Source organism: Cryptomeria japonica, chromosome 3 (genome assembly GCF_030272615.1).
Source record: "Cryptomeria japonica chromosome 3, Sugi_1.0, whole genome shotgun sequence".
Classification (NCBI taxonomy): domain Eukaryota; kingdom Viridiplantae; phylum Streptophyta; class Pinopsida; order Cupressales; family Cupressaceae; genus Cryptomeria; species Cryptomeria japonica.
The window spans coordinates 266885325-266899395 of record NC_081407.1 but is presented as its reverse complement, the minus strand read 5'-3'; the positions used below and the strand labels follow the sequence as shown (position 1 = coordinate 266899395).

Sequence of the window (14071 nt, the reverse complement as noted above, 5' to 3'; positions counted from 1 at the left end):
AAATGCACATAACATAATGGAAATATATTAAATAACCAGTCTCTATATTAATTCAACAGTCCATGTACATCAAGTGCTTATAACATTACATTTGACACAACTATCATCATGATACTTCGAAGAAAAGGTACACAATATATAATACCCGAAGGGGTGCGACACAACCGTCGCGACTCCAACTACCTACCCGTCGGCTAACTAACTGACCGCCGTAACTCATTATTACCGACGACAACATAAACATAATATAACAACATAACATAATGATTATTCCCGTCAACAAGCGCTTATTGAAGAGATGATATCCGATAATTGGAGATACATTAGACAAAGATAAAGGTTGCGGTTTATTTGAAAATTGATTTATTAAAGAAGTCATCCAAAAGGGTGCGATTTACAGTAATAGAGACAACCTATATAAAGGCAATGATCAGGATTATTAGAAGAAGCGACTAAGGGTTATTTAAAGTCAATGATTATAGATGAATAAGAAAGAAAAAATATTAAAAAGGCAGTGGTAAAATAAGATTAAGTGGCAGTGATCAAGCACAATTATAAAAAGCAGAATGATTAAAGTAGGTACGACTATGAAGAAGCATATTTTATTTGTTAAAGAAAATAAACATTCAAGAGGTGCAATTTGAAGGATTATGTTTTTAAAAGAGGTGTCTCTTTTGAAGGAAGAGGTATGTGATAGAATACTTGTCATTGATGTCAAACACTTAGATACCATGCAGAAATTCGACTCTGAAAAATGCAGGATGTTTGGTGATGAATACCATACCTTTGTTATCATGAATCGTAGTCAATATGATTTGAATAACCGTTTCACATTCTTGATTCATATTCTTTTTGTCAAACCAACAACGGGGGTATATTTTGTGTGTGTCATTCATGGAAGCTTGCACTTCCATCAATGAATTTTATATTGCTATTAACAGTAGATCATTCTTGCGGGACACTCTATGGAATGTCGATATCAGTATGAGGCATAAATAAAAAATCTGAAGCAAATAAAGGTCTGTTGAAGCAAATATCATTGTGCCGGGAAACACAAACTGAAGATCGGGCTTTTCATTGCCGGCAGCAATCACAAAACATTGTATACATACATTCACTGAAGATCGGACTTTTCTTCATTACTGACACGTGATCTCAAAACAATGATCTTATTTGATATGGTGATAGAAGATATTTTGTACTTCAATCTGGTATTAATAGTGTCGCTGTCATAAGTATTGGCTATACAAAGTCTTTTAAATCCTTTCTTGGTTGTTTTTATAAACTCCTTAAATGTCATCGGTATGTATAAATTTGTTATGTCTGGCTGTACGGAAGTTTGGTTGATTGGTTAGTTGCAACCTCCTAACTGTTGACGGTTAATAGTTTCTACCGATCAAGAGAGGAGGTGTTGTTCTATTTATTTATTTTGCAATTGATGAGAAAGGTGAGTTGGTGTGTGAAGTGTGTTGTGATCGGGTGTGTAAAGATCGTATGTTTAGAACATCTTGAGAAAGAAGAGTTAGTGTGTGAAGAAGTTGAATGCAGATTGTGTGAAGAAGTTTTCAATAATAACAATTCTTTGTAAGCATTGGTGACTGGGAATTCAGATATACTTGTTGTGACGTTTTCACACATCGCCCCATTGCAAATGGGGACCCCCTACTTTTTAGGCCCTCCCGGTCTTTTGGCTTGCGTTTTTGGGGTCTTTTTGCAGCAGTCTCGTCAATCTATCTGCTTTGCAAGTGTTTGGGGGTCATATTGGTCAAGTCTGCCTTTCGTTTGAGCAAATTTGGCCAAGTCTAGGGCCTGTTTTGTCTTGTTTTTTGGGTTTATGCCTTTTGTCCTAGATTTTAGGGGTTTCAGTTAGGATTTTGAAGAAACTAAACATACAACTGGAATCAGGACCCTTAAAGGAACCTCTCAGTAAAATTTGAGCCCAAACGGAGCAACTTTCTAAAAATAGAAAGTCCCTATTTTTTAGGGATTTTTCCGGGTCCCGGAATGTCATCATTTTGCCAAAAATCAAACTTATTTTTAGTAAGTTTCTATTTTTAGTAAGTCATTCCTGCACCCTGTCTAGGGGTCTAACACTGACACTTTGAAGGTTTCTATTTTTGGAAAGTTAGTACTTGTAGGGTTAGTTAGACAAGGCGACAAGGATCAGACGTTCGCAGACATTTCTAATTCCAGGAAGTCAGTCAACAGACAGAGAGCCAAAAATTGATCAAGTGTTGGAAGCCTATGCCTAAAATGGAAAGCTCAAAAATTCACCAAGGTTTAAGAAGTTATTCCAAAACTGCAAAGATGGAAAATTCCATGAATCCATGGCAGAGTGGAAATCCGCCCAGATGTGGAATTGGGCACCAGAATGGGATTCCCAAGGACAGAAGGAAAATCCATGAATCCATGGCATAAGTGAAAATTCCGCCCAAGGATGCAGTTGGGCGCCAAAATGGGTTAGGCAAGGATAGATGGACAAATTCCATGAATCCATGGCATAGTGAAAATTTCGCCCAAGGATGCAATTGGGTGCCAAAATGGGTCAGGCAAGGATAAATGGAAAATTCCATGAATCCATGGCAGAGTGAAAATTGTGCCCAAGTATGCAGTTGGGCGCCAAAATGAGGAAGGCAAGGACAGAAGGAAAATCTGCGAATCCATGGACAGAGCAAAAATGCGCCCAAGTCTAGAGTCAAGCGCTGAATTGAAGATCCCAAGGAGAGGAGGAAAATCCGCAAATCCATGGACAAAGCAAAAAATGCGCCCAAGTCTAGAGTCAAGCGCTGAAATGGAGAAGCCAAGAAGAGGTGGAAAAATTCGTGAGTCCATGGACAAAGCAAAAATGCGCCCAAGTCTGGAGTCAAGCGCTGAAATGGAGAAGCCAAGGAGAGGTGGAAAAATCCGCGAGTCCATGGACAAAGCGAAAATGCGCCCAAGTCTAGAGTCAGGCATTGAAATGGAGAAGCCAAGGAGAGGTGGAAAAATCCGCAAGTCCATAGACAAAGCAAAAATGCACCCAAGTCTGGAGTCAGGCGCTAAAATGAGATTCCCAAGGAGAGAAGGAAAATCCATGAATCCTTGGCATGGTGAAAATTTCACCCAAGCTAAAAATTTGAAATTTTGCCTGAGGCATGGAATCCAAGGAGTCAAGGAGAAATAAAAAGCAAGATTCCCCTCGGGCGAATTTTTGAATTTGCTATTTTTAGACACTAGATCTTGACAAAGTATGGAAAATTTTATAGATTCAGAATCGGGATGAAATTCCCCATCCAATGAACCTGGCTCCTAAATTTTAGGAGGATCCCTAAAAAATAGGGATGTTGAAAAGGAGACATGGACAATTCACAAAACAATGAATTCCTTCTTCAGGAGGAATTTTCACCCTGGCCTTGTGGAGGGCACTAGAATGAACAGTGCACAAAGAGATGAATTCCTTTATCCAAGAAGAATTGCACCGAAGAAGAAGAAATTCCAGGAGAGGTGAAAATTTAGCCGAGTGTTGGAAATTCCTTCCTTCACGACGGAATTCTTGGAAATGTGAAAATTGACTAAGTGTTGGAAATTCCTTCCTTCAGGACAGAATTCCAGGAAAGATGAAAATTTGGCTAAGTAATGGAAATTCCTTCCTTCAAGACATAATTCCAGGAAAGGTGAAAAATTGACTAAGTGTTGGAAATTCCTTGCTTCATGACAGAGTTCCTGAAAAAGGTGAAAATTCGGCTAAGTGTTGGAAATTCCTTCCTTCAGGACAAAATTCCAAGCAAGGAAGAAATCACACCCAAGGATGAATTGAACATAAAATTTCTAAGGCAAGGAAGGAATCAGGGATGAACTGAACAAGAAATTTCCCCCCCAGGGAAAAATTTGAAAAAATCCATTTTCAGGGCTCAAATGACCTCCAAATTTAGAAATTTTTGAAGATATGGATACGCAAGAGAATTCTCTCTCCTGGACCAAAACCCTAAAATTGTGGAAATTCCTAAAAAATAGGAGATGTTGAAAAATCATTGAAAATCTTTTCTAGAGCAAGGAAAATTCAAAATCTCAAGAAAATTCTTCCCAGAGAAAGTTTTCTCTCTCCAAGTGGCAGCCGAGTCAATGGACGTTGAATTAATGAAGCATCTCTCTGCATGCAGCCGTCACATTTGAGGCATTATGGCAGATTCCTTTAGCATGCGACCGTCACATGTGGAGGTGATGGTGCATTTATGAGATGATGGTGTAAATTTTGCATGGATGACTACTCAATGTGCATTGGGCGAATTTGAAAGAGATGGTGCATTTAATGCACAATGGATGCCATTTTGGGCACATTGAATTAATTGTATATGGGCATAATGGGCATTTATTGTTGATTCCCACCTTGTTCCATCATGTGTGGGAATCTTTTAGGGAAAACCCTAATTAGGGTTTTGCATGTAATCATGGCTTGAGGCCTATATAAAGGGGTGGCCCCCTCATTTGTAAAGGGGAGGGAGCCTTGTATGAAATTGTTGCAATAAGTTTTGGGATAATAACAGTGAAACATTGTTCTCTGATGGTGTCCACTTAAGTTATTTTTTCAAGACTTGCATGGTTTCACCTTCCTCACTTAGAGTATAAGTAGTATAGTGCTTTGATTTCAATGGAGAATGTAATGGTGTCTGATGAATTTTCATGGTTCATACTTTTTGCATCTTGCTGATTGTAAGTTGCAGTGTAAAGTTAGTCTGAGCCCCCTAAATTCGTGCTAAGTTCGATTGTGGATAGTCGTTTGGATTGCGCCGTTTTGGGTATTCAAATGTACTTTCTCGATTTGAAAATCCTCTAGCATCCCCAGAAAATTGCATCGGTTCTTGCGGAGTTGTAGTTAAACTTGGCAAAGCAGAGCTTGGTTTATTTGGAATTTGTCCACCAGAGCACTATTCATTGTTATCACTGCCCTTAGGAGTAGATTTAGATCCTTCTAAACCCTTTCCCTTTTCTTTCAGTTCATTTTAGTCTGTTCGAAGCAGCGGCATCGCAGAATTGTCATATCCGATGATGGAGTTCCAGCCACAACAAAGAAGTGAAAGAATGATGCAAACGTAAGGCCCCCTTGGATTACCAGCAATCACATCAGCCAACTGAGTCACATCCACGCATTGAAGGAACCTTGGAGTCGATTGTTTGAACTTCTTGCAATCTTAGCATGCAATCGCACTTTGATCAAGAGAGAGTGAAGTGACCATTAGGCAACTTTATTCTGTGTTAGACACTGTCCTAAAAAACATGTCAACAGTACTGTGAAAAGCATGTTTTGTGAAGTGTAATACAGTTTTAAGGAGGAAAGGTAATTTTTGAAGATCAGAAAATCAGGTATAACAATGAAAGTAAATTGATTTTGTTTTCTTTTTGTAAGTAGTGCTCTGATTTTGTTCCCTCAAATTTGCTCTAAGATTTTAGACAACTTTTGTTTCAGAATTTGCTGAGAACACACAAAAGTTTTTCAGATTTATGTGAATTGTGCTCTAAGATTGTAGACAAGTTTTGTTTCAGAATTTGCTGAGAACACACACAAGTTTTTCAGATTTATGTGAATTGTTCTTTCAATTTGTATTCAGTTTACAGAGAGTCATAGCAGTTTATTTTGGTACATCTGAAGTTTGTTCAAAGTATAATACTTGTCTACTTATATTGTAAAGAGAAATTTCAAAAAGTTGTAACCAAATTGTAACAAGTGATTGTAATGTTCTTAGAGTTGGTGCTTTAAGAATATCACAGAGTTGGTGCTCAGGTCAATATATTTTTGTTGTGGAAGAGTTGGTTCTCTTATAAGGAATTTGGTGATTCCTTGGGTCGGTGGCCTAAAAATTGTAAATTCTTTAACCGTGAGACTGGATTAGGACAGTAGATCTAGCAGCGTTACTCATTGTGGTTTTTCCCATCTTGAGTTTCCATGTAAAATCTTGTACATTGTCTCTTCTTTTGGTTGCGTCTCTTTTTTATTCCAATTTCAATTTCAGGCTTTCAGATTGAAGTTTGATAAGATTCGTTGAAAGTTTAAATTGGTTAAAAACTAAGTTTGTATCTATATATAAGGAAGGTATTTTATTCTGGTTTTCTCCTTTAAGGGTTTCCACATGTATATCTTGTGTTCAACCTTTTCACCAAGTCCTCAGATGGTGTTGACAACTTCATCCACACAAAGGGGGTAGGCAGCAGCATTTTTTTTATTTGTCATCTTCAAGCTTTCAAACTATCTTTTGAGTCTGAAGTTTAGCCTTTTTAACTTTGTCATCACCTTCATAGATGTTCTGAAGTTTATCCCAAATCTCCTTCATAGATCCACAATGCATCACTTTGACAAACTTAGATTCTCCCAAACCACACAAGATAGCATTCATGGCTTTTGCATTGTTTTCACTAGCCTTCTTTCTAGCCAAATTTGTTGATAGGGTTGTAGGATCTTGATAACCAATCATAACAAATTGCCAAATGTCAAACCCTAAAGCCATCAGGTAAGTTCACATCCTTATGCTCCAAAAAACATAATTTGATCCATCAAACAATGGAGCTCTATTTGAGGAGAATCCTTCTTGACATGCCATGTGTGCTCTCGAGGTCTACCTTCCAGCAATTAGACTATTCTAAAGGAACCCGCTCTGTTACCAATTGTTGAGCACACACTTATACTGAGAGGGAGGTGAATCAATATAAGGTAAACTTTCACTTAATTTAAAACTTAACACCCATAACACCAATAACAGAGAATCAGAGATAACAAGAAGCACACAATATCCACACAAGAGAGAATATAGATTTGCGTGGAAACCATTTCTAGAGAAAAACCACAGAGGACTACTTGGATCTACTGTCCAAATCCAACCTCACAAAATGGATTAACAGATCTTAGAGCATTTGCAAGCACCAGCCTATTGAAGACACCAACCTCCACTCACAAATTTTGTAGGCACCAACCTACTAGAGACACCAATCCCCACAACTGACCACCAACCAACTCAACAAGAGACACCGATCTCTTTGTCCAAGAGACACCGACCTCTTTTGCTTTCTAAAAATTAGTTCCTCAATGGATGATGAGCATTGATGAGCATTTAGCTTTTCTCTAACAATCTATTTCATATTCTACACTTAATCTTCTCTACAAACATTTACATGTATTAGAAATAAATCTACTTTGCCTTTCTCTCAAAAGATGGAACATTTTCGCACGCATCTCACTTCTCAAGATTTGCTAGTTGTGGATTAAGGATTGCTCTTTCCTCTTACCAAAATGCAAGTCATGCCTTAGACACAATCGCCGAGTGCTGAAAACAGAAGAGCTTTGAAAGCTTAGTCATATTTGCTTGTCAGCTTATCAGGGGTTGGGGTTTGTCCTTGACCATGCTAAATCAAACACCTAAATGCCTATGCCCAAAAGCCTTAGCGAATTTCACAGAGTGATCAAACTTCATCAAGGATCAAGGGTCAAAAGTACTTCATACCTCGTACCATCAAATTTAAAACAATTTAAAGCACATGTCTGATCAGCGATAGTCGAAGACCAAGTGAGGGTTGGGGGTCAAGGGTCGGGGGTTGGGGATCCTCTTTACCACTTTACATAAATGAGTTCAACAATCTTTAAGTACAAAGTCCGATCAGTGAAGCCAAAAGTCATTTTGGGGTTCGGGTGTTGGACCTTCAACCTACCAGATACCAATCATGAAATTTGCAAGTGTTAAACACCAAGTCCAAATGTTTAAGAGTTGGTACATTTTGGAGGTCGAGAGTTGACTCTACCTCATACCTTTTGCCAATAGAACATTGAACACTAAACTCTTGAGGGTCGTATCCCCATTCACTCTTTCAATTTGACGTCTATGACCATAATTTCAACAATCTCATTCTTGCTTAAACAAAACAACCTTTGACATCAACATATCAATGCATCAACACTCTTTGACATAATGACAACATATCCAAAAAACAAAAGGCAACATCAACCTTTGACATCAATGACAACGTTTCCAACAATACCATTATGTGGCATCATGTTCTATAGATCAAATGAGGTTATGGATACTTTTTGTCATATGAGGGGTTTGATTTTAAGGTGAAATATTGTTTTTCTTGGTAATCTTGTTGGCGAGGTTATCTCCATCAAATTTGGGTGTACATTGTGGTAGTCATCTAAATTGTGCCTTCCTCCAAAGGTGTGATGTCCTAAACCAGAACTATGTCCAAAGGAGCTATGTTGACCACTTTATTGCCCCTATGGTTGCAATTGTGAAAAGGCAACCTGCATTGCATTATGTTTAATACTGAGCCTAGCAATGCAAGACTTGGTTTCTTCTAAACTAAGTCCTTGATGGTCATGAGTTCTATAGCAAATTTTTCCATAGTGAGGCTCTAAGAATGGCAACCATTTCTCAATTTGAGTCACTTGTGGTTACCAAAAGGTGTATGAGAGTTATTTATCAAAACAATCAACTCAACAAGAGAAGCGCAATGGTAGGTTCCCCAATGATTAAAAATCTATTTAGACTTTCTATGGGCAAAATTTTCAAATAAAGGCCAGATTCCTCTTGGTTTGTGATATTTTTCCCGTGGAAATTTCAAAGTAGTAGACTATATAGAAGTTGAACACTTGAGAATCAACTAGCACAATACTAAACATTGCAATTCATTAACCCCATTGTATCACCATTCAAAGATGCTTTGGGTCTTTGTAGATCTACCAATCTCTAAGCAAATATGCCCAATTCTATTCCTAGTGCAAGGTTGATGAGAGAAACTACTAGGCTAGAGTATGTTTGGTCCATGAACTCTTTAATATATTTTTCTTGTTTGTAAAAAATAAACTAGCCCAATATTTCAAACCTCCAACTATAGATGATTCCACCTTCTTGTAGCCATACTATCTGGTTTCTGAAGAGAGAAATTTCCAAGTGCTAACTATTAATCAATCTATTGCAGATTGTAGATGGTCGATGGTTTCTTGTGTTGATGTTTCTCCTAATCGTAGAGGGCATTCCAATATACCCAAAGGTATGTGGAACCTCAAGTCCATATACAAATGTTGTTTGAGGCTTGAGTGGTAGTGAGTCAAATCCCACCTCATTTCTGTAATGTCCCGTTTTAGGAACAATGCAATATAACCACAAAATGCAATGCTCTGATACCACTTGTAATGTCCCCTTATGTTATTCTTTATAAATTAGGGAACAATTCACTTTATTAATAATTGCAGGAGACTTCTTTCCTTATGAAAACTTAAAGAATCAATTGCAAGAGATTTCTTTCCTTCAAAGCTTATAGTTATTATGAATTATGATTAATGATACCACTTATGAGTGTATAAAGTTGTGTAATTGATAAGATATGACAATACTATTCAAAGAATAATGTAGAGATTGGATTGTAGATCAATGCTATATCTGATATGACCTTAGGAATTATGCACAGTTATGATATTCCAATCCGCAATACAATATAGAGAGAGATATTTGCTCTTCCTAATATATCAATAGGAATTATGCAATTGACCTCTTCCACTGATGATAGCGATGCTGATATCAAGTGCTGTGTCTGATATTAATCCTTCAATTCATGCAATCGACTTCCCCTTATTGATGGTAATAATACTTTCTGTATCTGGTATGCCAATATACTTATGCAATGCTGAATATGCTAATATCACTGATGGTGATATGTTGCTGTTCCTGATCTGGAGATTTATGCTTGCAACAATGAATAATGGTGCTGTCTTGGATATGAATATGTACGCATGCAACCTGATGTGCCAAATGCAATGCTCGATAAAGAGCAGATCCATAAGGATATAAAGAATAAATAAAATACAAATCCGATGCCTCTGATTGAATGATTTTGAATGCCTTCTTATGTCTTGTAATTGGAATGATAAGTCACATTGCAAAAGACTTGACTCGTGCCTATCCTTAATCATCTCCTTTACTAATCGCACCTTTTCATGATATTTATGATTATCTATTAGACTTGCCTTCATAATCGATCTGACTTTATGCTAATCGCATCCTTTCATCTGTAATCTGATTATTCATCTCGTAACCACCGATTAGTCTCTTTACTAATCGCTGCCTTCATACATAATTGATATCGATTAATCTTATTCATTGATTAAAGATGCTTAATGGTGCTGAGATTATATTTGTCGATACTTGCATGTGTCGCTATTCTCCATCGATCTCTTAAATTAACCCTTGTAGTCAATATCCTTATGATCATATCCGATCCTTCATACCTTGATATAAGACGATATCTCTTTCTGATATTGGTCCATATCTTAGTCGATACGATCTTCATCCCTTGATAAAGATCATAATCTAATCATTGTCAATATCGATCATTAGTAATGTTCCTTATGCTATGGATGTTGGCCACTTATAATCAGTGCCTTCTTTGATGCATACAAAGACTTCATCCGTATGCTGAATCAATGTTTGTTTTGATGTTATCGTCTTCTCTTCCCATACTTAGTCGATCTGTCCATTCTATCACCGATAATGATGATCAATATTGTTCTTATTCCCATGCTCATGTCTTGATCACCAAGATCCCATAAGGGCAAGATGAGAACACATGGTGGGTAGTTGTAGTAAGCTTACAATGGTTAAAAATATTGAAATAGATATCACCAAATAGATATGCAACTTTAAATCGAAACAAAGGTGTAAATTGTACGATGTCCGTTTACAACAATGAAATTAAAATTTAAAATATTTATTTTATCAGCATATTAGTGGCATGTTCCAAAAAGCTTTAAAATAATAAATTAATATTTTGAAATATTGAAATAGATGTGAACAAAAAAAGATTAATTATATTGATATTTGGTGATTATCATCATGATATAAAACAATACTTTTAACTATAATTACCTAGAGATTGCAAACAAAGAATGCAAGGGGAATGGCATTATTTTAAAAATGTGGCAGTCTGTCCTCAGAGATGACTATATTTTCAATCAATTGATAAAATTTATATGTATATACACATCTTAAACCTTATTATTGTTTCTCTTTGTCCTATTACCTCTTTGGGATTTGATAAGAAATAATTCTGTTTCATAAAAACTTATAAAACTTTTAAGGAAAAAATATAAAATGACAATTCTATTAGTGCATTCTTTAATGTCATATGAGTCTCCAAGATGGGAATGTTTTTCCAGTAGAGGAGACAAGTACCAAGGGTTACGGTACTCAGTCCCCTAGTAACTATGCCATAGAAATTCTCCAGTTATTTTCTGTGTGCTGGATACACAGAGTTTACAGTTGTTACAACTTACATCCAACAGGGGTTTGTGCTCTTTAGAATAACCATAGATAAATATGTTGTTACTTCTTGGCGACTTCAATACATTTACAAAATTAAGAAAACTCTAAAGCTTTCCGAAATATAGAAACAAGTAAACAATTTCTTTTAGGAAATTTGTTATTTTTTTCAAAGATTAAAAATTCTTTCCACAGTGAGATGGGTCAATCATATCACATTCAAATAGAAGATTATTATAATGAAGTTACATGCATCTTCAAACAAGAAGTATTTTACATGCCATATTTTTCATTTACCATTCTATGTCGAATAATGGACCATTGTATCTAAATCTAAATATGAATAAACCCTTAATGAAAGTGTCTTGTGATGCTGCAAAATTTGCACAGAATTAAGGTCAACATTCTTTAGATTCTTTCTTCTTACATTTGACATATCAGTAAACCATAGAAACAGGTCCTTTCAGATCTGCAAAAGAACAGAAATTGATAAGAACGATGTCTGTTTAGGCTGGTATTTGATTTCTATTGCAATCATCAAACATCTTCCATTATAGAATTTCTGAAAGAGAGATTTTCATTTTTAATCTGGTGTCAATTGCAAGAAATACCTTTGTTATATTCATCAGAATGGGCAGGAATGAACCATACGACCCAGTTTATTTTTATTTAGAACTTTTGCATGTACCAACATTGTGCTTGCATGCTTGGCATTCTGTTTTTTGTTTTGTGAATTAATTGGAGGATAGTCTATAATTATAGCAATTACGTTTGTTCAGAATCTTCTTCACATGTTTCAAAGTCTTTTTTGCAGAAAATATAATAACTCGGCACTGGGAAGAGTAGCTTCTGCAGCCTTATCAATACCTTGGCGCAAGATTACAAAACTTGGGTCAAAGTAGACTCAAATGAAAGGTCAATAACACCATCTAACGAACCATGAAGAATTCAGTTTTGGACTTGCTTCCTGTGAATGTAACTAAGGCAGAGTTTTTTGTTTGTTTGTTTAACCTTCACATTTTTGCACATTACTGTGGGTGTATGATTCTATGAATGAACCAACTGAGATTTAACCTGGACATCTTGGTAGTAAGCACCCCACTTACCACTAGTTTACAGATCGATGGAATGGGAAGAAGTATTGCATAAATTCAGAGGTTGTACAATATCATTGCATTTGATGTATTTTTTGTAAGCATCAACTGATTAACATTCTTTTATATCATTTGTTACCTTAAGAAACATAATCCACTTTTATTCACAATAAGTTTAATTTTTGTAAACCATGCATCTTGTATTTTGCTTCATAATAGAGACTTTGATTTATGTGATCAATGTCATGTCTAGAATGGACATAAAAGACATTGAATCTTTGCCTATAGGAGCAAAAGCAGAGTTTTGTCATCTATTTAATCAATTTGCACTTTTTCTTTTGTTATGACATGCTGATTTGTGCAACTGTATTTTGTGATTTCCATAGTTGAACCTCTGCCAAGCATTGGTGATGTTAAGATGTTGGAAAGCGACGCTATTAGAACTTGTTTCCTTTTATTTTACATTTAATAGTTAAGAGGGGTTTTAATCAGTAGACTTGCTTAGACAGGCAGTTAGATTGCTAACCTAAAAAGAACAACATTTAACTATTCCATTTTAACTTGTCAATACAACTGGAAGAAATGACGGACTCTCAACAAAATGGTCAAATTTTTTCTTAAGAAAATTCTCAAGCTAAATATTAAACCAGCGTACATATCAGTCGTTTTCATCTGTTTGACTGGATAAGTTATATTATTTTAATCCAAATGGTGCCAATATTTACACTGGGAGTGGTACGACCCAGGTAACATCAGATCTCACAATTAGTTAACTACGAGGATTGCCACAGAACAAATTTCTCCACTACAATCTAGTCCCATTCATGTGAAAGATTGGTAATAAGAAGTGAGATCTAACACGAAGTATGCAGTGTAACGAAAACAAAAATATAAAGGATGCATGCAGCATTAATGCAATTAGCAAGAATGTTTTGCAATGACAGCAGAGGAAAAAAAAAAATAATGGAACAATGTTACATGTCAATGTTGAAACATCATACAAGAAAAACAGTATTTATGAGCATAACCTTTTAATTACAACCATCTTTTTCAATCCAACGAACAAGTTCTTTTGTAGTAGAAGGGGCTGCCATTTCCCAAGTTTTTATTGAGAGTTGTATTTTGAGTCATTGATGTCTCCGACTCTTGAGGTTGCGTATTAGAAAAAAAATATAGATTACTAGATGAAGCTAACCTATTTAACTATGAATTTCACTCATTTTGATCTAGAATTTGAATAAAGACTAAATGTTCAAGCACATTTTACATTCTAATCTAAAGAATCGAGAAGAGGATGAGGTTGAATATAAAAGGAAATGTTAAAAAGAGGCAGGGTGAGAGAAACACGCTTGCTTGTTTTGATTTTCTATGAAGATTTTGTAGATGGGATAATTCAATTGCGTCCGCACTTCTGATTTTTGTTTATAGTTGTCTGTTGGCTTTGTGTCAACTAAGATGGGACCATATATAGCGATGTCCTGTAAGGTATAGTATTGTTCTAAGGTTGTGGTATTGTTTGTCTTGTACAATTGTGCTAGTGTTCAATTATGCTCATGTGACATATACTTGTAACATGATTGGTTTTTGTGGATAGGGTGTTTCCTCATGCACATATAAGGATGTGCCTCAATAAGATCCCCAACTAAATTTGAGAAATGTTGAGTTTGGTTCCTTAGGAAATGAGCAAAATTGTGTATCCTA

At 36.0% G+C, this 14071-nt stretch overlaps 1 protein-coding gene across 2 annotated transcripts in view; it reads left to right on the top strand.

The window, feature by feature from the left end:
* The window catches only part of LOC131053340 (uncharacterized), a 169287-nt gene extending 156725 nt beyond the window's left edge, over window positions 1-12562 (top strand). The window contains exon 8 of one of the 2 annotated variants that reach the window (XM_057987939.2): window positions 12079-12562. In XM_057987939.2, the coding sequence (XP_057843922.1) occupies window positions 12079-12178 (100 nt within the window). In that variant the 3' untranslated portion in view covers window positions 12179-12562. The remainder of the gene's footprint in view (window positions 1-12078) is intronic. The other variant, XM_057987940.2, reaches the window with a different exon arrangement.
* The last annotated feature ends 1509 nt before the right edge of the window (window positions 12563-14071 follow it).